This window comes from Salvelinus namaycush, chromosome 1, assembly GCF_016432855.1.
Source record: "Salvelinus namaycush isolate Seneca chromosome 1, SaNama_1.0, whole genome shotgun sequence".
NCBI classification, from domain to species: Eukaryota; Metazoa; Chordata; class Actinopteri; order Salmoniformes; family Salmonidae; genus Salvelinus; species Salvelinus namaycush.
This window is the reverse complement of record NC_052307.1, coordinates 5175158-5201151: the sequence shown is the minus strand read 5'-3', so window position 1 is coordinate 5201151 and position 25994 is coordinate 5175158. Positions and strand designations below refer to the sequence as shown.

General features: G+C 43.5%; 1 protein-coding gene across 1 annotated transcript in view; it reads left to right on the top strand.

The window, feature by feature from the left end:
- Positions 1-2458: 2458 nt before the first annotated feature.
- Positions 2459-25994, top strand: part of LOC120028456 (protein HIRA) — a 40941-nt gene continuing 17405 nt past the window's right edge. The window contains exons 1-16 of the mRNA XM_038974000.1: positions 2459-2679; positions 3141-3203; positions 3414-3524; positions 6088-6178; positions 6465-6559; positions 6666-6761; positions 6846-7006; positions 7481-7648; positions 8419-8532; positions 9295-9365; positions 9575-9680; positions 10021-10230; positions 14591-14676; positions 18737-18895; positions 19030-19209; positions 21000-21303. Of these exons, the coding sequence (XP_038829928.1) occupies positions 2643-2679; positions 3141-3203; positions 3414-3524; positions 6088-6178; positions 6465-6559; positions 6666-6761; positions 6846-7006; positions 7481-7648; positions 8419-8532; positions 9295-9365; positions 9575-9680; positions 10021-10230; positions 14591-14676; positions 18737-18895; positions 19030-19209; positions 21000-21303 (2052 nt within the window). The 5' untranslated portion in view covers positions 2459-2642. The remainder of the gene's footprint in view (positions 2680-3140; positions 3204-3413; positions 3525-6087; positions 6179-6464; positions 6560-6665; positions 6762-6845; positions 7007-7480; positions 7649-8418; positions 8533-9294; positions 9366-9574; positions 9681-10020; positions 10231-14590; positions 14677-18736; positions 18896-19029; positions 19210-20999; positions 21304-25994) is intronic.

Below are 25994 nucleotides of genomic sequence, written 5' to 3'. Positions count from 1 at the left end.
ATGTATAGTATCCATTATCATGTTAGTTATAGCTTTGATAATACTAGGCCTAGGCAACTGATTATGTTGTCTCAGATAATCAATGATAACTATGGAAGATGCGTAGTGGGTAAACATCATTGCCTACAGCTGCAACAATTCTAACATAGCCTACTTCCTAAAACAGTCTAATATTAACCTAGCTAGCTAGTACACATACACCATTAAGAACTTTATTAAGCAAGTTTAGATTTGTTATTGTCCACATTCAAAGGACAAACAAGTATCACACTTAAATCACTCTGCACAAGTTTATGTAAATATATAGTTTAATAGTTTGTTTAACCCTTGTGCTTTGCTGAAAAAAAACGACGTCCATTGTGGTATGGGTCAGATCGACCCGACCAGTTTAAACACATTCAAGACAGTCAAAGAATCAAGTAAAAACAGCCCAAACTTTATTTTGTCTTGTCAGACCTTTAAAAAAGAAGAAATACAAGAACATTTGATTTCAAAAACTATATTTAAGAACCATTTGTTAAACATATTTCCTTTCTCACAAACAAGCATTTTCTGTTTGGAGCTCATTATGAGTGTCTATGTCAGAGATCTGCTGCTCTCACACTGAGAAGGAGAAGCTTTGGAAAGCTCCTTTTCACACAAACATCATTATAAAAGTGCAACCAGAACCAGTCAAAACAAAATACATCAAAGACACTTGTTTATTTTGGACCTGTGCCAATATCTATACAGATGAAAGCCTCCAGGTCAAAATGAACCACAACAAAATCAAATCAAATTTTATTTGTCACATACACATGGTTAGCAGATGTTAATGCGAGTGTAGCGAAATGCTTGTGCTTCTAGTTCCGACAATGCAGTAATAACCAACGAGTAATCTAACCTAACAATTCCACAACAACTACCTTATACACACAAGTGTAATGGGATGAAGAATATGCACATAAAAATATATGAATGAGTGATGGTACAGAACGGCATAGGCAGTAGATGGTATAGAGTACAGTATATACATATGAGATGAGTAATGTAGAGTATGTAAACATAAAAGTGGCATAGTTTAAAGTGGCTAGTGATACATTTATTACATAAAGATGGCAAGATTCAGTAGATGGTATAGAGTACAGTATATACATATGAGATGAGTAATGTAGGGTATGTAAACATATTAAGTGGCATTGTTTAACAAAAATGTGTATAATATCGACATTTAGTTAGCTGTAAATAGAAGGCTCTGGCCAATCAATACCTAGCTATCTAGTTAGTAGCTTGCTTCCTTACAAATTTGCTGGGCTACATAGCCATACATCTACCCATACAAAGTGCAACAGCTGAAAAACCTCTCCAGTCACTTTTTTAAATTATAATTTCGGTGGTTATATTCCGATCATATAAAGAAAATAAGTGATACTTTAATTAGTTAAGAGGTTCAACAGACAGGCCCTTTGTTTGGTTTGCCAGACGAAGACGTTTGCCATGGTTTTTCAAAATAAAAGACAGCGCGGCACACTTTTACAATATTTTACACTAGCTACTTGGGAAAGCTATTAGCTAGTTATTTCCTTTAGCGCTACTTTCCTTTTCCATATCACGGTCTTAATCTGTATGTGCTATTTCACAATAGGCAGTAGCTTTCTCTTTTCAAATTAGTAATTAAATGCACATCCAGTGGGATGAATCTGCGGAATAGACGCCTTGCGGGACATGTTTCCAGACGATCTACTGGAAAGGTGGAACACTTCCTTTGTTGCTGCCGCTGCTTTTATGGTGTCTGTTTCTTATTAGCATCACGACAGCAGCATTACCGTCCCGGTTTTATGGTTTTGCCTTTAAAATAAAAGTCTGCCGTAAAACGCTATGCATACGACATAAAATCAAATTTTTTTGTAGCTTTGCAAATTACATAATTTAAAAATGATGTTACAAAATTATAACTACATCTGAAAAAAAGGAGAATGCTGTATTTTTTTATTTAACCTTTATTTAACTAGGCAAGTCAGTTAAGAACAAATTCGTATTTACAATGACGGCCTACCAAAAGGCCTCCTGCGGGAAATGGGATGATCTTTGTATTTTTTTAATTACATTTATATAAGATAAATAATATTATGAGGTGGAGCACATTGAGAAATGGCTGGAGCTTAAAGGAAAATTCAACCCAAAATTATTTCTGTGATGATTTCTGTATTTAATAATATTCTACAGACCCTACTGATCTAGCACTAGAATAATCGTGTTTTATGTAATGAATTGTAATGAAGTAATTTGCTTTGGAATATGTTTTAAAACCCAAATGTAATGCGAATGTCACTTAAATATGAAGCATTGTTTAGATACATACATCATGTTTAGGACACTTTTCTACTATTACGTGGAAGACTTTTATTTAGAAAATGTCTGTGACCCGGAAGTACTTTTTTAGTGTTGCCGACGAGACGCTGAACTGTTTCTGCTTGGAGATTGGGGAGAATGCGAGATGTGCCAGAGGGTAGCAAGAGAAATGGAGTTCAATTAAAGTAACGGACGGACTTTGACACAAAAGGAGGGGTACTTCAGATCCAAGGATATCTAACTAAACGCAAGAGACGTGGAGAAATCACGATTAGCTCAAAATATTTTAATTCAAAGCCAACGCACTTGAAATGAAGCTATTGAAACCAAGTTGGGTCAGTCACAATGGTAAGCATTTGAATCGCGGTTGTGCTGGAATGAATAATAATAGTTGACCGAATCTTGACCCAAGACAAGTTGCGCTTCTGTTGTTGTTTGGGGGGGGTTAGCTAGCTGACGTTACTCATTCCTTTGTGAACTATAGCTACAAAGGGCAAGGCACAACGCTCTCTTGAATGAGCCATGCGCTAAGGCGCTAATGTTAGCTAGTTAGCTATCTGTTTTTATTTGTTAAGGTTAGCTTGTAAGCATATTCCACAAAACAGTAAGTAGATAGCAGTTGTTGCAAAACACCCAATGCAGGCTGCAGTATTCATTTGAGATCGTATCTACAGCTGGGCTGTATTTATTACTATTTATTAATCTGCGTAATGAATACCCCCCTGGTGTTATGAATCAGGCATTTTAGCTATCTACAGCATTTTGATGACATGCTTGTTAATACAATTTAAATCACGTCTGCTTCTCAGGGAAACCAATATTTTCTGTTGACATCCATCCTGATGGAACAAAGTTTGCCACAGGTGGCCAGGGTAAGGTCCTTCATTCAGCCTAATAACGGTATAACTGTTAGGGTTACATTTAAACAATACACCTCACTAAACAGTACAAGCGTAAAGTACTGTTTGACCATTTTCTCAAGCATACCATAATAATCAATACACTATGCACCATTGTTTTACACTTTAATAAGGAGATCAGTTCAATCGTACTGAGTTGTGTTTGTGTGCCATGTGTTGCAGGAGAGGACTCTGGGAAGGTTGTCATATGGAACATGGCTCCAGTGCTCCGAGAGGAGGACGAGAAGAACGTGAACATCCCCAAGATGCTCTGCCAGATGGACAATCACTTAGGTGTTTCTTCTGTCACTGATGTTTGGTGTCTGCTGCTCAGGTCTGACTGACAATAGAGAGACGAACCATATGTCTGCTGCTCAGATCTGACTGACAATAGGGAGACAAACCATATGTCTGCTGCTCAGATCTGACTGACAATAGAGACGAACCATATGTCTGCTGCTCAGATCTGACTGACAATAGGGAGACGAACCATATGTCTGCTGCTCAGATCTGACTGACAATAGGGAGACGAACCATATGTCTGCTGCTCAGATCTGACTGAAAATAGAGACAAACCATATGTCTGCTGCTCAGATCTGACTGACAATAGAGACGAACCATATGTCTGCTGCTCAGATCTGACTGACAATAGGGAGACGAACCATATGTCTGCTGCTCAGATCTGACTGACAATAGGGAGACGAACCATATGTCTGCTGCTCAGATCTGACTGAAAATAGAGACGAACCATATGTCTGCTGCTCAGATCTGACTGACAATAGGATACGAACCATATGTCTGCTGCTCAGATCTGACTGACAATAGGGAGACGAACCATATGTCTGCTGCTCAGATCTGACTGAAAATAGAGACGAACCATATGTCTGCTGCTCAGATCTGACTGACAATAGGACACAAACCATATGTCTGCTGCTCAGATCTGACTGACAATAGGGAGACGAACCATATGTCTGCTGCTCAGATCTGACTGAAAATAGAGACGAACCATATGTCTGCTGCTCAGATCTGACTGACAATAGGGAGACGAACCATATGTCTGCTGCTCAGATCTGACTGAAAATAGAGACGAACCATATGTCTGCTGCGCAGATCTGAGTGACAATAGGATACGAACCATATGTCTGCTGCTCAGGTCTGACTGACAATAGAGACAAACCATATGTCTGCTGCTCAGGTCTGACTGAAAATAGAGACGAACCATATGTCTGCTGCTCAGATCTGACTGACAATAGGGAGACGAACCATATGTCTGCTGCTCAGATCTGACTGACAATAGAGACGAACCATATGTCTGCTGCTCAGATCTGACTGAAAATAGGGAGACGAACCATATGTCTGCTGCTCAGATCTGACTGAAAATAGGGAGACGAACCATATGTCTGCTGCTCAGATCTGAGTGACAATAGGATACGAACCATATGTCTGCTGCTCAGATCTGACTGACAATAGAGACGAACCATATGTCTGCTGCTCAGATCTGACTGACAATAGAGACGAACCATATGTCTGCTGCTCAGATCTGACTGAAAATAGGGAGACGAACCATATGTCTGCTGCTCAGATCTGACTGACAATAGAGACGAACCATATGTCTGCTGCTCAGATCTGACTGACAATAGGATACGAACCATATGTCTGCTGCTCAGATCTGACTGACAATAGGGAGACGAACCATGTGTCTGCTGCTCAGATCTGACTGAAAATAGAGACGAACCATATGTCTGCTGCTCAGATCTGACTGACAATAGAGAGACGAACCATATGTCTGCTGCTCAGATCTGACTGAAAATAGGGAGACGAACCATATGTCTGCTGCTCAGATCTGACTGACAATAGAGACGAACCATATGTCTGCTGCTCAGATCTGACTGACAATAGAGACGAACCATATGTCTGCTGCTCAGATCTGACTGAAAATAGGGAGACGAACCATATGTCTGCTGCTCAGATCTGACTGACAATAGAGACGAACCATATGTCTGCTGCTCAGATCTGACTGACAATAGGATACGAACCATATGTCTGCTGCTCAGATCTGACTGACAATAGAGACGAACCATATGTCTGCTGCTCAGATCTGACTGACAATAGGATACGAACCATATGTCTGCTGCTCAGATCTGACTGACAATAGGGAGACGAACCATATGTCTGCTGCTCAGATCTGACTGACAATAGAGACGAACCATATGTCTGCTGCTCAGATCTGACTGACAATAGGATACGAACCATATGTCTGCTGCTCAGATCTGACTGACAATAGGGAGACGAACCATATGTCTGCTGCTCAGATCTGACTGACAATAGAGACGAACCATATGTCTGCTGCTCAGATCTGACTGACAATAGGATACGAACCATATGTCTGCTGCTCAGATCTGACTGACAATAGGGAGACGAACCATATGTCTGCTGCTCAGATCTGACTGACAATAGAGACGAACCATATGTCTGCTGCTCAGATCTGACTGACAATAGGACACGAACCATATGTCTGCTGCTCAGATCTGACTGACAATAGGGAGACGAACCATATGTCTGCTGCTCAGATCTGACTGAAAATAGAGACGAACCATATGTCTGCTGCGCAGATCTGACTGACAATAGAGACAAACCTTATTCCGGCGTGTTTTTAATCTGACCAAAAAAAACTGCATACAAGAGGTTCTCTGGGGGTGAAGTTTCACCCTCTCCCAATCCTAACCTTAACCATTAGTGGGGGAAATGCAAAACTGTCTCAAGATCAGCGTCTAGGGGCAAATTCACTGAACACTACAAGCAGTGGATCACTTCTGTTTGAACTAAAACAGGTGCTGTGTTGATTTCTCTTTTCTAGCCTGTGTGAACTGTGTCCGCTGGTCAAACACTGGGCTTTACCTGGCCTCCGGAGGAGATGACAAGCTGGTCATGGTGTGGAAGAGAGCTGCGTATGTAACATACTCCCACCTAATTACATGCTGTGTTTGGTTGATATTTTCCTGTAATATTGTGCCATTGCAACTCACCATGTAAGTCACACGCATCAAAGTCATTCCCCTAGAGAGCCGGGTGTCTGCGGGGTTTCTCTCCTCCCTTGTACTTGCTTAACAAATTAAGGTCACTTATTAGTAAGGAAAGGAGAAACCTAAAAACAGCAGTCACTAGGCCCTCCATGGAACGAGTTTGACACCCCTGATGTAAGTGATCTTTGATTTTCTGTGTTCACTTGAACAGCTTCATTGGACCGAGTACTGTATTTGGGTCGAGCAGTAAATTGGCCAACGTGGAGCAGTGGCGCTGTGTGACCATACTGAGAAATCACACAGGGGGTAAGTTGTCTGCTCTATGGAAAGATGGACTGCTCACAGCTCAGATAATGCTCTACATTACATTGACAGTCGTTTGCCTTTGGGCACATCCCGTCTGTGTTTTCAGATGTGATGGATGTGGCGTGGTCCCCTCACGACGTGTGGTTAGCCTCCTGCAGTGTGGACAACACCATTGTGATCTGGAATGCCCGCAAATTCCCAGGTGCGAGCCAAACGACACCCACCGTTTTTTTGTGTGTATTTGTGAGTTATTTCTCACAACCTTCCTTGTTCATCTTCCCTCCAGAGATAGTGGCGTCGCTGAAGGGCCACACAGGCCTGGTGAAGGGGCTGACGTGGGACCCTGTAGGGAAGTACATCGCCTCCCAGGCTGACGACCACAGCCTGAAGGTGTGGAGGACCATGGACTGGCAGCAGGAGACCAACGTCACCAAGCCCTTCAACGAGGTGAGCTCCACTCTGCCAAGCTGACAACCCTCCACACAACACAGTTGGGGTGTATTCGTCAGTGCCAACTGTAGCAAATCACTTTGCGATGGTAAATGTTTTGCAACAAAAAATGAGATGTGCCCACAGGCGCACGACTGTCAACATAACGGTCGCCGTCAATATTGACTGATCCCTGGCCGTGACCCCACTTTCCGAGGTCGTCTCGGGGGGAGTGGGATATGCAAAAAAACAAATGTCAAATCCACACATGTATAATACACACTTGTACATGTGTGAAATAGCACCCACCTTATTATTATTTTTATACTATTCGACAAATTCAGGAATGTCTCTTCACTTTTCGGCCCGTTTGCTTCTATTTAGTTCCTATTGAGGAGACCCGAGCTGTCACTCTCCCTTCTCAGGATTGATGTCTGTCATTTCTGTTGCCCTAACTCCCTGTTCTCTGCTCCTCTCTGTGTTGTTGACCAGTGTGGAGGGACCACCCACGTGCTGCGTCTCAGCTGGTCTCCCGACGGACAGTACCTGGTGTCAGCCCACGCTATGAACAACTCAGGGCCCACCGCTCAGATCATTGAGAGGGACGGCTGGAAGACCAACATGGACTTTGTGGGCCACCGCAAGGCTGTCACTGTTGTGGTGAGGGCCAGTGATCAATCAGTCAAATGTATTTTATAACGTCCTTTTTACATTAGCACCTGTCACAGATATCCAGCTTAAAACCTACCTTAAACCCCCAAACAGCAAGCAACGCAGAGCACAGTGGCTAGGAAAAAACTCCCTGGAAGGCACGAACTTACAGAGGAACCAGGCTCAGAGGGGTGGCCAGAGGCAGGAACCAAGGAAGAAACCTAGGGAGGAACCAGACTTAGGGGTGGCCAGAGGCAGAAACCTAGAGAGGAACCAGGCTCAGAGGGGGGGCCAGAGGCAGGAACCAAGGAAGAAACCTAGGGAGGAACCAGGCTTAGGGGTGGCCAGAGGCAGAAACCTAGAGAGGAACCAGGCTCAGAGGAGTGGCCAGTCCTTTTCTGTGGACAATGAATAACGTTAATGGATTCTTTCTTCTTTTGGACTCCACCTGAAATCCCTTACAACATATTATTGATTTTGTATTTTTGTACATTGCACTGAGAACTTACATGTTAGGCTTTCTGGTAAACACTCTTATTCTTGTAATGGTGATAGTGGATATTGACTAGGAATCTGAGTAATAATGCTTTATGTGCAAAACACTTTCCAAAGCGTGTTGTCACAACATGCTGTTATTAAACAAGTTTGGAGGAAAGATCCTTCCACAAGCTTGCAGACGCTGACATAAACTTAGAGAGGGCACAATTGGGATGGCATTTCAGCTCTAGAATCACTCTTATCCCTCAGGCTCCCAATCACTTCTCCTCTCTCTCTCTCAGAAATTCAACCCCAAAATCTTCAAAAAGAAACAGAGGAATGGGAGTTCTCCCAAGCCCAGCTGTCCCTACTGCTGCTGTGCTGTGGGAAGCAAAGACCGCTCTCTCTCCGTTTGGGTAAGAACCATCGTTCTAAGTCATAGACATTACAACCAGTAGATAGTGATAGCTTTGATGTCATCCACGTATTCCTATGGAAAACTCCCGATGGCGCATTAAGTATTTGAAGTGCAAGGATCATGGTTGATGTAGTCATTTTCATCAACCTGGAGCCTCCTCGTAGCCTGCTGGCCCGTGATTGGTCTATGTCAGTATGTGGTCCTGTATGATGACAAATGTAGTAGTCAGAATAGATCGCTATTTAATTAAATATCTTGATTCGTAGCGAACTTTAAAATAATTCACGTGGGGATCGAACTTGATCATAATCAATTCCTTTCAGAGCCCAAAACAAGGGCCCCTACATTTATTTGGTTTGGCCGTTCTTGCGATCAGAATTTACGTAGGCTTTCTAGAGCAAACCAGGGCTTTTGGCAGCGCTAGGTTGCTACGCTTGTGACTTCACGCTCCAGACTGGACACTGGGGGACCTGGTTTGTGTACAGGATTTGTCAGATGTTTATCCTTCATACCTCATTCAAACGGACATATCCACTAGCAAAAAAAATCGGTTTTCTTGTTTTTGTTGTATTGATTGTTTTAATTGCATCTAATCTATTCACACATTTTAGACGGATAGTGAGACCCACCCTCCATCAATGTGTCTTGACAGCAGTATGTGTACATGTGAATGTCTGTAGAATCCCCCAAAACATATTTGACAGATCTATAATGAACTGTACCAACTCTGTTTTGTGTGGGCATACCTCTCCATTTTCAGCTGACGTCTCTGAAGCGCCCTCTAGTGGTCATCCACGACCTGTTTGATAAATCCATCATGGACATCTCATGGTGAGAGCACCTCCTCCCTCCATCTTCCCCCCCACCCCCCCTCACTGAATGAATCTACTTTGACATATAATACATGTCTTTAGAGACTGATAGTCTGTTTCTTAGCCTGGGTTTGATGATATTAGTTTTCTTTCAAAGTGTATGGAGATACGGGTGGGAACGCTGTTAGTTACAGTGTGTGGTGGCGTTTCGCTTCCTGCTCCACTTAGGACCCTGAATGGGCTGGGTATCTTGGTGTGCTCCATGGACGGTACAGTGGCATACCTCAACTTCTCTCAGGACGAGCTCGGGGACCCCCTCAACGAGGACGAGAAGGTCAGCCAAACTGCTAATGTCCTTTGACGTGACCCAACCAGTGTTGGGGTCAATACCACAACTTCAATTCCCTCTTTCTGTACATTCTCTGTAAATATAAAGTTTCCCCCAAAAGCTTTACAGCGAAGGTGGCAATTATATTTCTCACAACAACCCAGAACACTTGTAGAACTGCAAAGTGCTTAGTTTAGCAAATTTCAGTTCACATATACTTTTTCTCCCCCTGCTTTGGCCACTGGGCCGTCACGTTAGCTTTCAAGAAACTCCCCCCAGAGCTATAAGATATTTGTCTAGTGGATTATGAGATGATCTTCTAGCTAGCTAACACTCCTCCGTCCAGAATGCCATCCACCAGAACATCTATGGTAAGAGCCTGGCCATCACCACCGAGGCCCAACTCTCCACCACCATCATCGAGAACCCGGAGATGCTCAAGTACCAGCAGGAGAGGCAGCGTGCGGAACAGGCCAACCACAGGATGACTCACGAGGCCCAGGCCCACAAACTCACCAGTGTGGTCAATGGAGAGTCCCTGGAGGACATCCGCAAGGTAGGATGGGCCAGCTAGTTTCCCCTAGGTACAGATCTAGGATCAGCTCCCACAATCCTAACTATTCGTGGGGAATCTGCAAAACTGACCCAAGATCAGCGTCTAGGGCAGGGGGGTGACATCCGCAAGGTAGGACAGGCCGGTATGAGGGTTTGGGTCAATTTGAGAAAATTCAAAATAGTAGACTGAAATTTCAATTCTCTTCAATGCTTTTAACGAGGAACATTTGGAATTGGAATTTGGTTTACTTTCGGAATTTACTGGAATTTAAATGGAATTGACCCCAACCCTGATAAATACAGATCTAGGATCAGCTTACCCTCTCCAATCCTAACCTTACCCATTAGTGGGGAATCTGCTAAATGGACCCTAGATCAGCGTCTAGGGGCAACTTCACCCTACTCTGCACGGCAACAATGCACCTCAGAGCAGGACCAGTACAGCACCACAGTTTGATTAACACTATAAAGGCTGACCCAGCCAAGTTTGATTAACACTATAAAGGCTGACCCAGCCAAGTTTGATTAACACTATAAAGCCTGACCCAGCCAAGTTTGATTAACACTATAAAGGCTGACCCAGCCAAGTTTGATTAACACTATAAAGCCTGACCCAGCCAAGTTTGATTAACACTATAAAGCCTGACCCAGCCAAGTTTGATTAACACTATAAAGGCTGACCCAGCCAAGTTTGATTAACACTATAAAGGCTGACCCAGCCAAGTTTGATTAACACTATAAAGGCTGACCCAGCCAAGTTTGATTAACACTATAAAGCCTGACCCAGCCAAGTTTGATTAACACTATAAAGGCTGACCCAGCCAAGTTTGATTAACACTATAAAGGCTGACCCAGCCAAGTTTGATCAACACTATAAAGGCTGACCCAGCCAAGTTTGATTAACACTATAAAGGCTGACCCAGCCAAGTTTGATCAACACTATAAAGGCTGACCCAGCCAAGTTTGATCAACACTATAAAGGCTGACCCAGCCAAGTTTGATCAACACTATAAAGGCTGACCCAGCCAAGTTTGATTAACACTATAAAGGCTGACCCAGCCAAGTTTGATCAACACTATAAAGGCTGACCCAGCCAAGTTTGATTAACACTATAAAGGCTGACCCAGCCAAGTTTGATCAACACTATAAAGGCTGACCCAGCCAAGTTTGATTAACACTATAAAGGCTGACCCAGCCAAGTTTGATCAACACTATAAAGGCTGACCCAGCCAAGTTTGATTAACACTATAAAGGCTGACCCAGCCAAGTTTGATCAACACTATAAAGGCTGACCCAGCCAAGTTTGATCAACACTATAAAGGCTGACCCAGCCAAGTTTGATCAACACTATAAAGGCTGACCCAGCCAAGTTTGATCAACACTATAAAGGCTGACCCAGCCAAGTTTGATCAACACTATAAAGGCTGACCCAGCCAAGTTTGATCAACACTATAAAGGCTGACCCAGCCAAGTTTGATTAACACTATAAAGGCTGACCCAGCCAAGTTTGATCAACACTATAAAGGCTGACCCAGCCAAGTTTGATTAACACTATAAAGGCTGACCCAGCCAAGTTTGATTAACACTATAAAGGCTGACCCAGCCAAGTTTGATCAACACTATAAAGGCTGACCCAGCCAAGTTTGATTAACACTATAAAGGCTGACCCAGCCAAGTTTGATCAACACTATAAAGGCTGACCCAGCCAAGTTTGATTAACACTATAAAGGCTGACCCAGCCAAGTTTGATTAACACTATAAAGCCTGACCCAGCCAAGTTTGATTAACACTATAAAGGCTGACCCAGCCAAGTTTGATCAACACTATAAAGGCTGACCCAGCCAAGTTTGATCAACACTATAAAGGCTGACCCAGCCAAGTTTGATCAACACTATAAAGGCTGACCCAGCCAAGTTTGATCAACACTATAAAGGCTGACCCAGCCAAGTTTGATCAACACTATAAAGGCTGACCCAGCCAAGTTTGATCAACACTATAAAGGCTGACCCAGCCAAGTTTGATTAACACTATAAAGGCTGACCCAGCCAAGTTTGATCAACACTATAAAGGCTGACCCAGCCAAGTTTGATCAACACTATAAAGGCTGACCCAGCCAAGTTTGATTAACACTATAAAGGCTGACCCAGCCAAGTTTGATCAACACTATAAAGGCTGACCCAGCCAAGTTTGATTAACACTATAAAGGCTGACCCAGCCAAGTTTGATTAACACTATAAAGGCTGACCCAGCCAAGTTTGATTAACACTATAAAGGCTGACCCAGCCAAGTTTGATCAACACTATAAAGGCTGACCCAGCCAAGTTTGATTAACACTATAAAGGCTGACCCAGCCAAGTTTGATTAACACTATAAAGCCTGACCCAGCCAAGTTTGATTAACACTATAAAGGCTGACCCAGCCAAGTTTGATCAACACTATAAAGGCTGACCCAGCCAAGTTTGATCAACACTATAAAGGCTGACCCAGCCAAGTTTGATCAACACTATAAAGGCTGACCCAGCCAAGTTTGATCAACACTATAAAGGCTGACCCAGCCAAGTTTGATCAACACTATAAAGGCTGACCCAGCCAAGTTTGATCAACACTATAAAGGCTGACCCAGCCAAGTTTGATTAACACTATAAAGGCTGACCCAGCCAAGTTTGATCAACACTATAAAGGCTGACCCAGCCAAGTTTGATCAACACTATAAAGGCTGACCCAGCCAAGTTTGATTAACACTATAAAGGCTGACCCAGCCAAGTTTGATCAACACTATAAAGGCTGACCCAGCCAAGTTTGATTAACACTATAAAGGCTGACCCAGCCAAGTTTGATTAACACTATAAAGGCTGACCCAGCCAAGTTTGATTAACACTATAAAGGCTGACCCAGCCAAGTTTGATCAACACTATAAAGGCTGACCCAGCCAAGTTTGATTAACACTATAAAGGCTGACCCAGCCAAGTTTGATCAACACTATAAAGCCTGACCCAGCCAAGTTTGATTAACACTATAAAGGCTGACCCAGCCAAGTTTGATCAACACTATAAAGGCTGACCCAGCCAAGTTTGATCAACACTATAAAGGCTGACCCAGCCAAGTTTGATCAACACTATAAAGGCTGACCCAGTCAAGTTTGATTAACACTATAAAGCCTGACCCAGCCAAGTTTGATTAACACTATAAAGGCTGACCCAGCCAAGTTTGATCAACACTATAAACGCTGACCCAGCCAAGTTTGATTAACACTATAAAGGCTGACCCAGCCAAGTTTGATTAACACTATAAAGGCTGACCAGGCCAAGCCGAACCAAGCTGTAAAGGGCTGGCCTGGTTATGCATCTTCCGTAGTTGCTGGAACGGAACATGAATGTGAAAAGAAAATATCCAAGCCAGAACAGTATGGTTCCGGTCGGTCCAATAATGTGAGTCAGGCACACATGCTCAGCCCAATATAGCTGTCACTTAGTTCTCCATGTTGCAGGTGTTCGGTTCTCTCCGCTGTTTGATTTACAATTACATTTATTGTATTTTTGTCATATCCCTACATTTTGAATCCATTGGCTTCATTGAGGGGATGTAATGAAATGACAGGCATGTAGGAAATCAATAAACCTATTGATGTAAACCATAACACCAATGCAGATATCCTGGTTGCAAGATTCCTGGAATTACGAGGAAATCTGAGAAATCCTCCAATCGAAATGTCTGGAAAACCAGGGAATTTTGCAACCCTAGTTCTGTCTTTGTTTTGCCCCCTTCGACAGACTTGCTCTCCCTGAAAGGCAGATATCAGGGCCCGTATTCGTTAGAGATATTCCAGTAATTTAACATATATATTTAGATATTAGTTTCCTTACTTTGAAAGCTGTCTATGGACAAGGATTAGCAACATTTGCGGATACATTTCCCGTGTAAGTCAATCTCCCTCTTAGCATGTATCAAATGTCATGCTGAACTGTCCCTTTAAACGTCTTAGACGTTGATATAATCTGTCCTTATAGTCGTATTCATTGTGATCTAAAAGGATAAACTGATCCTATATCAGCACTCCTGCTTTTAGGTGCTTGATACACACGGCACAAGATCTAGGATCAGGTCTAGGTCCTTTTTGATTTTAATGATCCTAGATCAGCACTTCTGCTTTGTAAATACGGGACCAGATCAGATATAACTGAAGGAATAAAACATGTGGGAAAAAAGACTGAAGTAAAATATGAAAACAGCTCTCATTTGTTAACAAGACAAATGGACATAGAGATGAGTTGCTATGATGTTGTCATGTATTCTGTGGCCTTGCACATGTTTTAATGGTCTTGAATGGTGTCTTACCATGGATATTTATTTTCTTCTCCTAGAACCTGTTGAAGAAACAGGTTGAGACAAGGACCGCGGACGGCAGGAGGAGGATTACTCCTCTCTGCATCGCCCAGCTCGACACAGGGTAACTCATACACCTCTGATACACCTTTCCATTTATTCTATTCCAGAAATTACAATGAGCCCTTCCTCCATCAAACAAAGCAGTTATACTGTAGAACTCATTTTAAAAGACAAGATTCATTCTTTTTTGTTTTTAATACGTTTATTTTGGGATTCATTTTTTTCCTTCAATGTTAAAAACATGCAAATACATTTTAAGCCAAATGACATACAATTTCATACATTTGTTACGTTCCCCAGCTAGAAAAGCACATCATGTCGCTCGAACAGTCACTGACAATCAACAAAACAGGTGGGATTTCAGGAGGGGTTCTGAAAGACACTCATGGTGGTGTCCACAGAAAGTTGACTAGCAACAACAACCGGGACCTAAAAGACACCCACTAAATTTGCCCAAGAAGAGGTAAACAAACGAAAAACCCACATAGACAGGAAGCAAACCTACATAGACAGGAAGCAAACCTAAAAGACAGGAAGCAAATCCACATAGACAGGAAGCAAACCCACATAGACAGGAAGCAAACCTAAAAGACAGGAAGCAAACCCACATAGACAGGAAGCAAACCTAAAAGACAGGAAGCAAACCCACATAGACAGGAAGCAAACCTAAAAGGTAGAGCAAAACAAAATCGGACTAAGGAATGTTTTTCTAGAAATTAACTAGGGAGAGCCAACTAAAGGCGTTAACCCTCCACATCTGTCAAGACAACTGAAGAACTGGACCCTCCACATCTGTCAAGACAACTGAAGAACTGGACCCTCCACATCTGTCAAGACAACTGAAGAACTGGACCCTCCACATCTGTCAAGACAACTGAAGAACTGGACCCTCCACATCTGTCAAGACAACTGAAGAACTGGACCCTCCACATCTGTCAAGACAACTGAAGAACTGGACCCTCCACATCTGTCAAGACAACTGAAGAACTGGACCCTCCACATCTGTTAAGACAACTGAAGAACTGGACCCTCCACATCTGTTAAGACAACTGAAGAACTGGACCCTCCACATCTGTTAAGACAACTGAAGAACTGGACCCTCCACATCTGTTAAGACAACTGAAGAACTGGACCCTCCACATCTGTCAAGACAACTGAAGAACTGGACCCTCCACATCTGTTAAGACAACTGAAGAACTGGACCCTCCACATCTGTCAAGACAACTGAAGAACTGGACCAGCCACACTTGCATAGCACCTTGGCCAGCACAGGTGAAACACCTTCCCACTAACGAGATGGAAACCAGCACAAGTGTAACCCATACTGACTAACGAGGTGACACCAATCGTCGTGCCCTACGCACTAATGAGCTATACGTGCTAAAGTCCATCCTCAAAACATAAATGAAGAAAACAAAACCTTTAACACCTTCCCCCTTAAGACAACAAATATATCCTATATTTTTGTTGGACAAGCTTGCTCAGTAAGCTCTCAACATAGACTTCAAAGTCTGATGAAATCTCTCAAGAGCACCTTGATACTCTGGGTGGTAGGCACTAGAGGGGCAATGGGTTAGGCCCAACTGTTGTAGCATTTGCTGGAAGACCTTTGACATGAAATTCGATCCTTGCTCCACCTGCGCTACCTGCAGAAGTCCAAACGATGAGCATAATTTCACCAGGGCCTTAAAAATACTGGGAGCCGAGATGATCCTGAATGGAATGGCCTTAGGCGAATGAGTGGCAGCACACAATATGGTTAAGTGGTTACAACTCTTGGCTTTGGGCAAATGACCAACACAGTCCACCAGAGCCCTGCTGAAAGGTTCGTCAAAAGCAGGAATAGGCTGCAAAGGTACAACCGGTACAGCTTGGTTCGGTTTACCCTTCCGCTGGCAAATACGACAGGATTTACAGTAAGCCGCATCATCCTGTTTCAGACCAGAAGAAGTCACACAAAATACTGTCATAAGTCTTGTTGACCCCCAAGATGGCTTGCCATACTTCCATCATGACCCAACATCGGTATCTCTTGTCGAAGTATAACTGGAACGACAATTTTGAGAGACACTGAGCTAATCGTCTTTCCCAGAAGTGGCGCGAGAACGCCATTTCCTCATTAGAACACCGTCTCTGTCAAAGTAACCCACACAAACTTCATCAAAATCCTCTGGACATATCTCAGCAAAAAGAGGGGAGAGGGAAACATCTTTACTATTCCGCAATCAGCTGCTGCTTCCTAGACATCAAAGTGTCAACTGTAGTGTCAACTCTTACTTCAGCGGTCCTACGAACCCGCTCAGCTTTTGGGGTTTTCAAGGGAGAGGTCAACTCAGGAGGTTTAGCTAAATCAGGATCACCTATAAATGTCTGGGACAGATTAAATATAGTGCGATCGCTGACGTTCTCCTTAACACTAGACTTGCTCCCAGTGACATTTTTAGACATAGCACGTGTAACGGAACACGCTGGGAATATTCTAGGGTACCTTTCTGATAACCCATCAGGTTCCTCTAGTCTGGGTTACTTTCAAACGACAGGATTTAGCACGACCTTCGAGCCTTTCCCACAAGAACATTTTGGAGGAGCAGTGACCAAATACCTTGCGGCCATTTTAGGGATGTGGCAATCCACTCAAACACAGTCAAATATACATCCACCTCCTTTTCGTTGAAAAGCGGTACAAGTCGGTTGTTCCGTCCTAGATCAAACTCTGTTGAGGGTGTAGGATGGCCTGACTGGATTGGGAGTACTTCCAGATTGATCTCTTTCAATCAAATGGCATGGGCACTTTCTTCTTGTTCTAGTCTGGCTGTGTGTTCTTATCATTTGGCTGCACGCTCATCTTGTCTTTCCTTGTCCTCCAACTCTAATTTCTGTTACCATGTTGCCTTTAATACTACCTCAATTGTATGTCTATGGGGTGTACGCTACCAAGCGTAAAAATAAAAAATACATTTTCACCGTCCTCCCTCAATGGGGTGTACTCTACCACCCGTAAGACCCTTTTCATCATCCTCCCTCTCCGGTAGGATTTCCTCCTCCACTAAAGCAGTATAGACTTTTTGACTACTGCTTTTGAGTCTGCATGTGCAACTTTGATGTCATAATGCTTTGCGATGACGAGTAGATTCTTCGTACATTTAGATAGCATCTCCCATGTAGGGATTTCCACAAATGCTCCACAAACTTAGTCTGTGGCTTTATTTTTTTATAAACCTGTGTTTCTTTCTTTCTAAATTATTCCGCCAATCTTATAACCCTCTCAGGGTGGATTCCGGTGACACAAACTCTACCACAAAAGTGTATTTTTAATACTAAAATATCTGGACCCCACAGAGCTTCAGAGTAGGTGACTACCATACTCATGACAAAGAGGATCCCGGACAAGCCGCCATTTTGTTATGTTCCCACAAGACAAACTCAACAAGTTGCTCACAACAAATTTAACTGACAAAGAAAATCACTGATAAACAAAACAAAGGGGTTCTGAAAGGTACCCATGTGGGTGCAAACTGAAAACTGGCAAAGCAACTAGTAAAGGGTTCTGAAAGGTACCCATGTGGGTGCAAACTGGCAAAGCAACTAGTAAAGGGTTCTGAAAGGTACCCATGTGGGTGCAAACTGGCAAAGCAACTAGTAAGAGGTTCTGAAAGACCCACCATAGATGCCCACTAGGTTTGCCTCAGAATTAGTTTTAAAACACAACTTAGGATGGGGAGTAAAAATAATATGGAGCAAAACAAACAGGGGAAACCATAACAAATCAGGCTTCTTTCAAACTTAAAAGGTTGAGCTCAAAAATCACACCTCAGCTGACGTGAAGTATAGCTCTCCCAACATCTCTCACGCTCAACTGGAGCACTGGCCCAGCCAGTCTTAAATATTACCTATGCTAACATGGGTGAAACACCTACCGACTAACAAGATGGACAAGCCATTACAGGTGTAACACAGTTACTAACGAGGTGACACCAATCGATGCTCCCTACGTGCTAACACGCTACCTCGAAATAGATAAACTAAACCTGTTATTTTACAAATAATTATCAATATATTACCACGGGGATATTCTTATTTCTGTTAGTTTGAGCTCTCACTGTTTCTGTTTGAATCCTCAGGGATTTCTCCCCAGCCCTCTTCAACAGCGTACCCATCCTCCCTGGGTCGGCCAGCCAGCTCACCTCCCAGCTTTCCTCAGACTCCAACACGGCCACCTCCAATTTGGACCCCCTATCCACCCCACTGGGGGGCAAGGCCCCAGATGACGCCAAAGACAGGTCAGTTGTCTGTCTAGTCTTCTCTGCCATTCTCTCCTCTCCATCCCTCTTTCTCTCCTGCTCTGCTTCCACCCCCCCCTTACCGGCCTGTTTAATTTAGTATTTTGCTCTCCCTCTCTTTCCATTCCTGACAGTGTTTCCGGTGCCATGGCCCAGGCCTCGTCTCTTAACACCACATCCATGAAGTCCAACCTGCTCCTAACCACCTCCACTAAGATGGAGCCGATGAAAGCCCTTGACTCCAGGTTCACAGAGAGGTCAAAGGTCATGCCCGGGGTCACCATCTCCATGGCGGGACTCACCCCGCTAGACAGGTAAGGGAACAGAACCATCAAGCTTATCCAATAGTCTTTATGATCAGTCAACAGTTGCTGATTTGAGGCATACAATGCTGGAACGTTATTGGTCGATTCCACATCTGAGATTCTTGTTATCTGAACATGGAAAAAATAAAACAGTATCATCAGTTTAGGACGTACTCATGTTCCTATGAACACAACAGAAACAACAGGTTGAATGCCTTGTTTTTAACGGAGCAATCCACCTTTGATTGACACTTCTTCTTGGAATAGATGTTATTAAGTGATGACCAGTTTCTTTTTTTTATTCACTGAACTAGATTTTTCTGATTTTGTTTTTTCCTTGTTGACCTTGCACACCAAACTATTATTTTAGGTCAGCAACTAGTCACATCAAAAACATAGCCATTTTTCCAGCCAAAGAGAGGAGTCACAAAAAGCAAAAATAGAGATAAAATTAATCACTAACCTTTGATGATCTTCATCAGATGACACTCATAGGACTTCATGTTACACAATACATGTATGTTTTGTTCGATGAAGTTCTTATTTATATCCAAAAATCTCAGTTTACATTGGCGCGTTATGGTCAGTAATGTTTTGCTTCCAAAACATCCGGTGATTTTGCAGAGAGCCACATCAATTTACAGAAATACTCATCATAAATGTTGATGAAAATACAAGTGTTATACATGGAATTATAGATCCACTTCTCCTTAATGCAACCGCTGTATCAGATTTCAAAAAAACTTTACGGAAAAAGCACACCATGCAATAATCTGAGTACGGCGCTCAGACACAAAAACAAGCTATACAGGTACCCGCCATGTTGTGAAGTCAACAGAAGTCAGAAATAGCATTATAAATATTCACTTACCTTTGATGATCTTTATCAGAATGCACTCCCAGGTATCCCAGTTCCACAATAAATGTTTGTTTTGTTCGATAAAGTCCATAATTTATGTTCAAATACCTCCTTTTTGTTCGCGACTTCAGTTCACAAATCCAAATTCATGAGGCGCAGGCCAGATGAAAAGTCAAAAAGTTCCATTACAGTTCGTAGAAACATGTCAAACGATGTATAGAATCAATCTTTAGGATGTTTTTAACAGAAATCTTCAATGTTTCAACCGGAGAATTCCTTTGTCTTTAGAAATGCAATGGAACGCAACTAACTCTCACGGGAGCGCCCGAGACTGAGCTCATGGCACCCTGCCAGACCTCTGGTTGAAACAGCTCTCATCTCTCCTCCTTCACAGTAGAGGGCCTCAAACAAGGTTCTAAAGACTGTTGACATCTAGTGGAAGCCTTAGGAAGTGCACGGATCACATTTACACTATCTTGGATAGGCAAAGAGTTGAAAAACTACAAACCTCAGATTTCCCACTTCCTGGTTGGATTTTTTCTCTGGTTTTTGCCTTCCATTTGAGTTCTGTTATACTCACAGACATCATTCAAACAGTTTTAGAAACTTCAGAGTGTTTTCTGTCCAAATCTACTAATACTATGCATATCTTAGCTTCTTGGCCTGAGTAGCAGGCAGTTTACTCTGGGCACCTTATTCATCCAAGCTACTCAATACTGCCCCCCAGCCATAAGTTAACCTGGAAATAGGGTAGGAAGTACATCATTCAAATTGGGCTCAACACACAATTCAACCCCACTTACAAAAAAGTTAATAAATTCAATATTACCAAGCATTGTTTCGCCTATGATCATATATAGGGAAACACTACTAAGGCGATTGGGCATGGGTTAATGGAACAAATTGTGAGTCTATTTCTGTGGTTGTCCTCCTGTTGTAGAGTGAAAGACAGCAGCACTTACAAGGAGCTCAAGGATGAGACGAGCAGCGACAGCGAGGACAAGATGGCTGTGGTGAAGTCCCCCTCCTTCACCAAGAGGAAAGCCCTCGACATGGATGGAGGGGACAACCAGTTGGAGAAGAGGAAGGCCCTAGACGTGGACGGAGGGGACAACCAGGTGGAGAAGCGGAAGGCCCTAGACGTGGACGGAGGGGACAACCAGGTAGAGAAGAGGAAAAAGGGACGGCCCAGGAAAATGGACGCGAAAATGATGACGCCCATGTCCCACCAAGCCTTCCAGCAGGTAAGACCAGTGCCAGTTGAATTTCACGTAATCTCATGACTTTACACATTTTTTCTGATAGAAGATATGATAATATTCAAGATATCCTTGTCTTTGAATGTAATGGTCTTGATTGGATATGGGATCAACAAACTGATTGGCTGCGTACGAAATGACACCCTTATTCCTATAGTCAAGGAATATAGTTTTTTTTTTTGTGTGTAACTGTTGTTGAATGTGTCGAAGTGCTTTGCTTGATCTTGACCAGGTCGCAATTGTAAATGAGAACTTGTTCTCAACTTGCCTACCTGGTTAAATAAAGGTTAAATAAATAAATAAAAATTCAACCGGGGGTCCCCTATGGGTTCGCTGTGGTATGGCAGGGGTCAACAGTGAAGAGGTGACTCCGGGATGCTGGCCTTCTAGGCGAAAGTTGCAAAGAAAAAGCCATATCTCAGACTGGCCAATAAAAATAAAAGATTAAGATGGGTAAAAGAACACAGACACTGGACAAAGGAACTCTGCCTAGAAGGACAGCATCCCGGAGTCGCCTCTTCACTGTTGACGTTGAGACTGGTATTTTGTGGGTACTATTTAATGAAGCTGCCAGTTGAGGACTTGTGAGGCGTCTGTTTCTCAAACTAGACATTCTAATGTACTTGTCCTCTTGCTCAGTTGTGCACCGGGGCCTCCCGCTCCTTTTTCTATTCTGGTTTGAGCTGTTTAATGAAGGGAGTAGTACACAGCGTTGTACGAGATCTTCAGTTCCTTGGCAATTTCTCGCATGGAATAGCCTTCATTTTTGCAAAAGGGTTTTCTAATGATCAATTAGCCTTTTAAAATGATAAACTTGGATTAGCTTACACAACGTGCCATTGGAACACAGGAGTGATGGTTGCGGATAATGGACCTCTGTACGCCTATGTAGATATTCCATAAAAAATCTGCTGTTTCCAGCTACGATAGTCATTTACTACATTAACAATGTCACTGTATTTCTGATCAATTTGATGTTATTTTAATCGACAAAAACAAGGACATTTCTAAGTGACCCCAAACTTTTGAACGGTAGTGTATGTGTGCATACATACATACATGCATACACAGATGTACCATTTGCCAGTTCTTGCTGTGAGATGTTACCCCACTTTTCCACCAAGGCACCAGACATTTCTGGGGGGAATGGCCCTAGCCCTCACCCTCCGATCCAACAGGTACCAGAAGTGCTCAATGGGATTGAGATCTGGGGTCTTCGCTGGCCATGGCAGAACACTGACATTCCTGTCTTGCAGGAAATCACACACAGAACGAGCAGTATGGCTGGTGGCATTTTCATGCTGGAGGGTCATGTCAGGATGAGCCTGCAGGAAGGGTACCACATGAGGGAGGAGGAAGTCTTCCCTGTAACGCACAGAGTTGAGTTTGCCTGCAATAACAACAAGCTCAGTCCGATGATGGTGTGACACACCGCCCCAGACCATGACGGACCCGCTACTTCCAAATCGATCCCGCTCCAGAGTACAGGCCTCGGTGTAATGCTCATTCCTTCGGCGATAAACGCGAATCCGACCATCACCCCTGGTGAGACAAAACCGTGACTCGTCAGTGAAGAGTACTTTTTGTCAGTCCTGTCTGGTCCAGCGACGTTGGGTTTGTGCCCATAGGTGACGTTGTTGCCGGTGATGTCTGGTGAGGACCTACCTTACAACAGGCCTACAAGCCCTCAGTCCAGCCTCTCTCAGCCTATTGCGGACAGTCTGAGCACTGATGGAGGGATTGTGTGTTCCTTGTGTAACTCGGGCATTTATTGTTCCCATCCTGTACCTGTCCCGCAGGTGTGATGTTCGGATGTACCGATCCTGTGCAGGTGTTGTTACACGTGGTCTGCCACTGCGAGGACGATCAGCTGTCCGTCCTGTAGCGCGTTCTTAGGCGTCTCACAGTACGGATATTGAAATGTATTGCCCTGGCCACATCTGCAGTCCTCATGCCTCCTTGCAGCATGCCTAAGGCACGTTCACGCAGATGAGCAGGGACCCTGGGCATCTTTCTTTGGTGTTTTTCAGAGTCAGTAGAAAGGCCTCTTTAGTGTCCTAAGTTTTCATAACTGACCTTAAATGCCTACCGTCTGTAAGCTGTTAGTGTCTTAACGACCGTTCCACAGGTGCATGTTCATTAATCGTTTATGGTTCATTGAACAAGCATGGGAAACAGTGTTTAAACCCTTTACAATGAAGATCTACAGCACCAGTCGACAGTTTGGACACCTACTCATTCAAGGGTTTTTCTACATTGTAGAATAGTAGTGAAGACATCAAAAAGTTTTTAAACAAATCAAAATATATTTAAGACTCTTCAAAGTATCCACCCTTTGCCTTGATGACAGCTTTTGGCATTCTCTCAACCAGCTTAATGAGGAATGCTTTTCCAACACTCTTGGAGTTCCCACATATGCTGAGCACTTGTTGGCTGCTTTTTCTCCGCTCTGCGGTCCATCTCATCCCAAACCATCTCAATTGGGTTGAGGTCGGGTGATTGTGGTGGCCAGGTCATCTGATTCAGCACTCCATTACTCTCTTCCTTGGTCAAATAGCCCTTACACAGCCTGGAGGTGTGTTGTGATTGTCCTGTTGAGAAAAAAAAATGATTCTCCCACTAAGCGCAAACCAGATTTGGATGGTGCAGAATGTTGTGGTAGCCATGCTGGTTAAGTGTGCCTTGAATTCTAAATAACTCATAATGTCACCAGCAAAGAAACCCCATACCATCACACCTCCTCCATGCTTCCCGGTGGGAACCACACATGCGGAGAACATCCGTTCACCTACTTTGCGTCTCACAAAGACACAGCGGTTGGAACCAACATTTTACAATTTGGACTCATCCGATCAAAGAACAGATTTCTACCGTCCATTGCTCGTGTTTCTTGGCCTAAGCAAGTCTCTTCTTCTTATTGGTGTCCTTTAGTAGTGGTTTCTTTACAGCAATTCAACCATGAATGGTGCCGACAGATATGGCAGCTCTGCTTCTAGCTCCTAAGCAACTTTGAAGTATTTTATTTTTTTTGTGTGTTATTTCTTCCTTTATTAGCCCAGAATGTTAACACATACAGCCGGAAAGAGCTTTTTGGATATCAGAGCGGCGGTAACTCACCAGCATTAAGACCAGGAATACGACTTTCCCGAATTGGATCCTTTGTTCGTACCTCCCAGGGCAATTTAACTTACCCCAGAGGCTGCTCCAAGACGCTGCCGGAGGAGAAGAGGTTTTCGGAGTGGACTTCTAGTCCGACTCAGGAGACGGGCACAACATCCACCCCTTCCGAGTATATTACTCGCTAATGTTCAGTCTCTGGACAATGAAGTAGACAAGCTCAGGGAGAGGGTCTCCTTCCAGAGAGACATCAGGGACTGTAACATACTCTGTATCACAGAATCATGGCTCTCTCTAGATATACTGTCCCCGTCCATACAGCCAGCTGGGTTCTCAGTTCATCATGCAGACAGACATAAAGAACTCTCCGGGAAGAAGAAAGGCAGGGGTGTATGTTGAATGACTCCTGGTGTGATTGTGGTAACATACAGAAACTCAAGTCCTTTTGTTCACCCGACCTAGCGCTACCGAAGGTCTGTCCAACACATTGACTGTAGTACTTGCGCTGCTAAAACACTCGACCACTGCTACTCCAACTTCTGGGACGCCAACAAGGCCCTCCCTTCGGAAATCAGATCATGAATCTGTTTTGCTTCTCCCTTCCTGTAGGCAGAAACTCAAACAAAGTACCCATGCTAAGGTCTATTCAACGCTGCTCTGACCAATCGGAATCCATGCTTCGAGGCTGTTTTGATCACGCGGACTGGGATATGTTCTGGGTAGCCTCTGAGAATAACATTTGACGTATATGGTGACTGAGTTCATCAAGAAGTATATAGCAGATGTTGTTCCCACTGTGACTATTAAAACCTGCCCAAATCAGAAACCATGAATAGATGGCAGCATTAGCGCAAAACTAAAAGTGCAAACCACCGGGAATATGGTAGAATACAAACTGTGTAGTTATTCCCTCCGTAAGGCAATCAAACAGGCAAAACGTCCGTACATAGACAAAGTGAAGTCACAATTCAGTGGCTCAGACAAGAGACGTATGTGGCAGGGTCTACAGACAATCACAGACTACAAAGGGAAAAACAGCCACGTCTCAGACACAGACTTCTTGCTCCCGAACAAGCTAAACACCTTCTTCGCCTGCTTTGAGGATAACAGTGCCACCGGTGCAGCCTGCTCCCAAGGACTGTGGGCACTTGTTCTCCATGGCTGAGTAAGACATTTAAACGTGTTAAACCTTGCAGGGCTGCCAGCCCTGTCCACTTTATCAGCCAGCTATGGTCTTGAGAGCATGAGCCAAAACACATTACATTTGTCTTTTTTGTTGTTGTTGGTACATGAGAACTTAAGCGCAGAATGTGCATTACGTCATCAGGCATAATGCCTTGTATACACGAGTCAGTTTGATGGAAACCTCTGGTAGGAACATGTGTTGGTTTTAATGCGAATTTGAAGGAAACCTAGCTATTGAAGTGATATTTCCCACTCGGAACTCAGAACTTTTGCTAACTCCGATAGCATGTGAACTCCCCATTTGCACTCATTGGTGCTAATTACGCTTACATAGTATCTAACAGGCTTTGAAAAGACATTGTTTAGTACCAGTT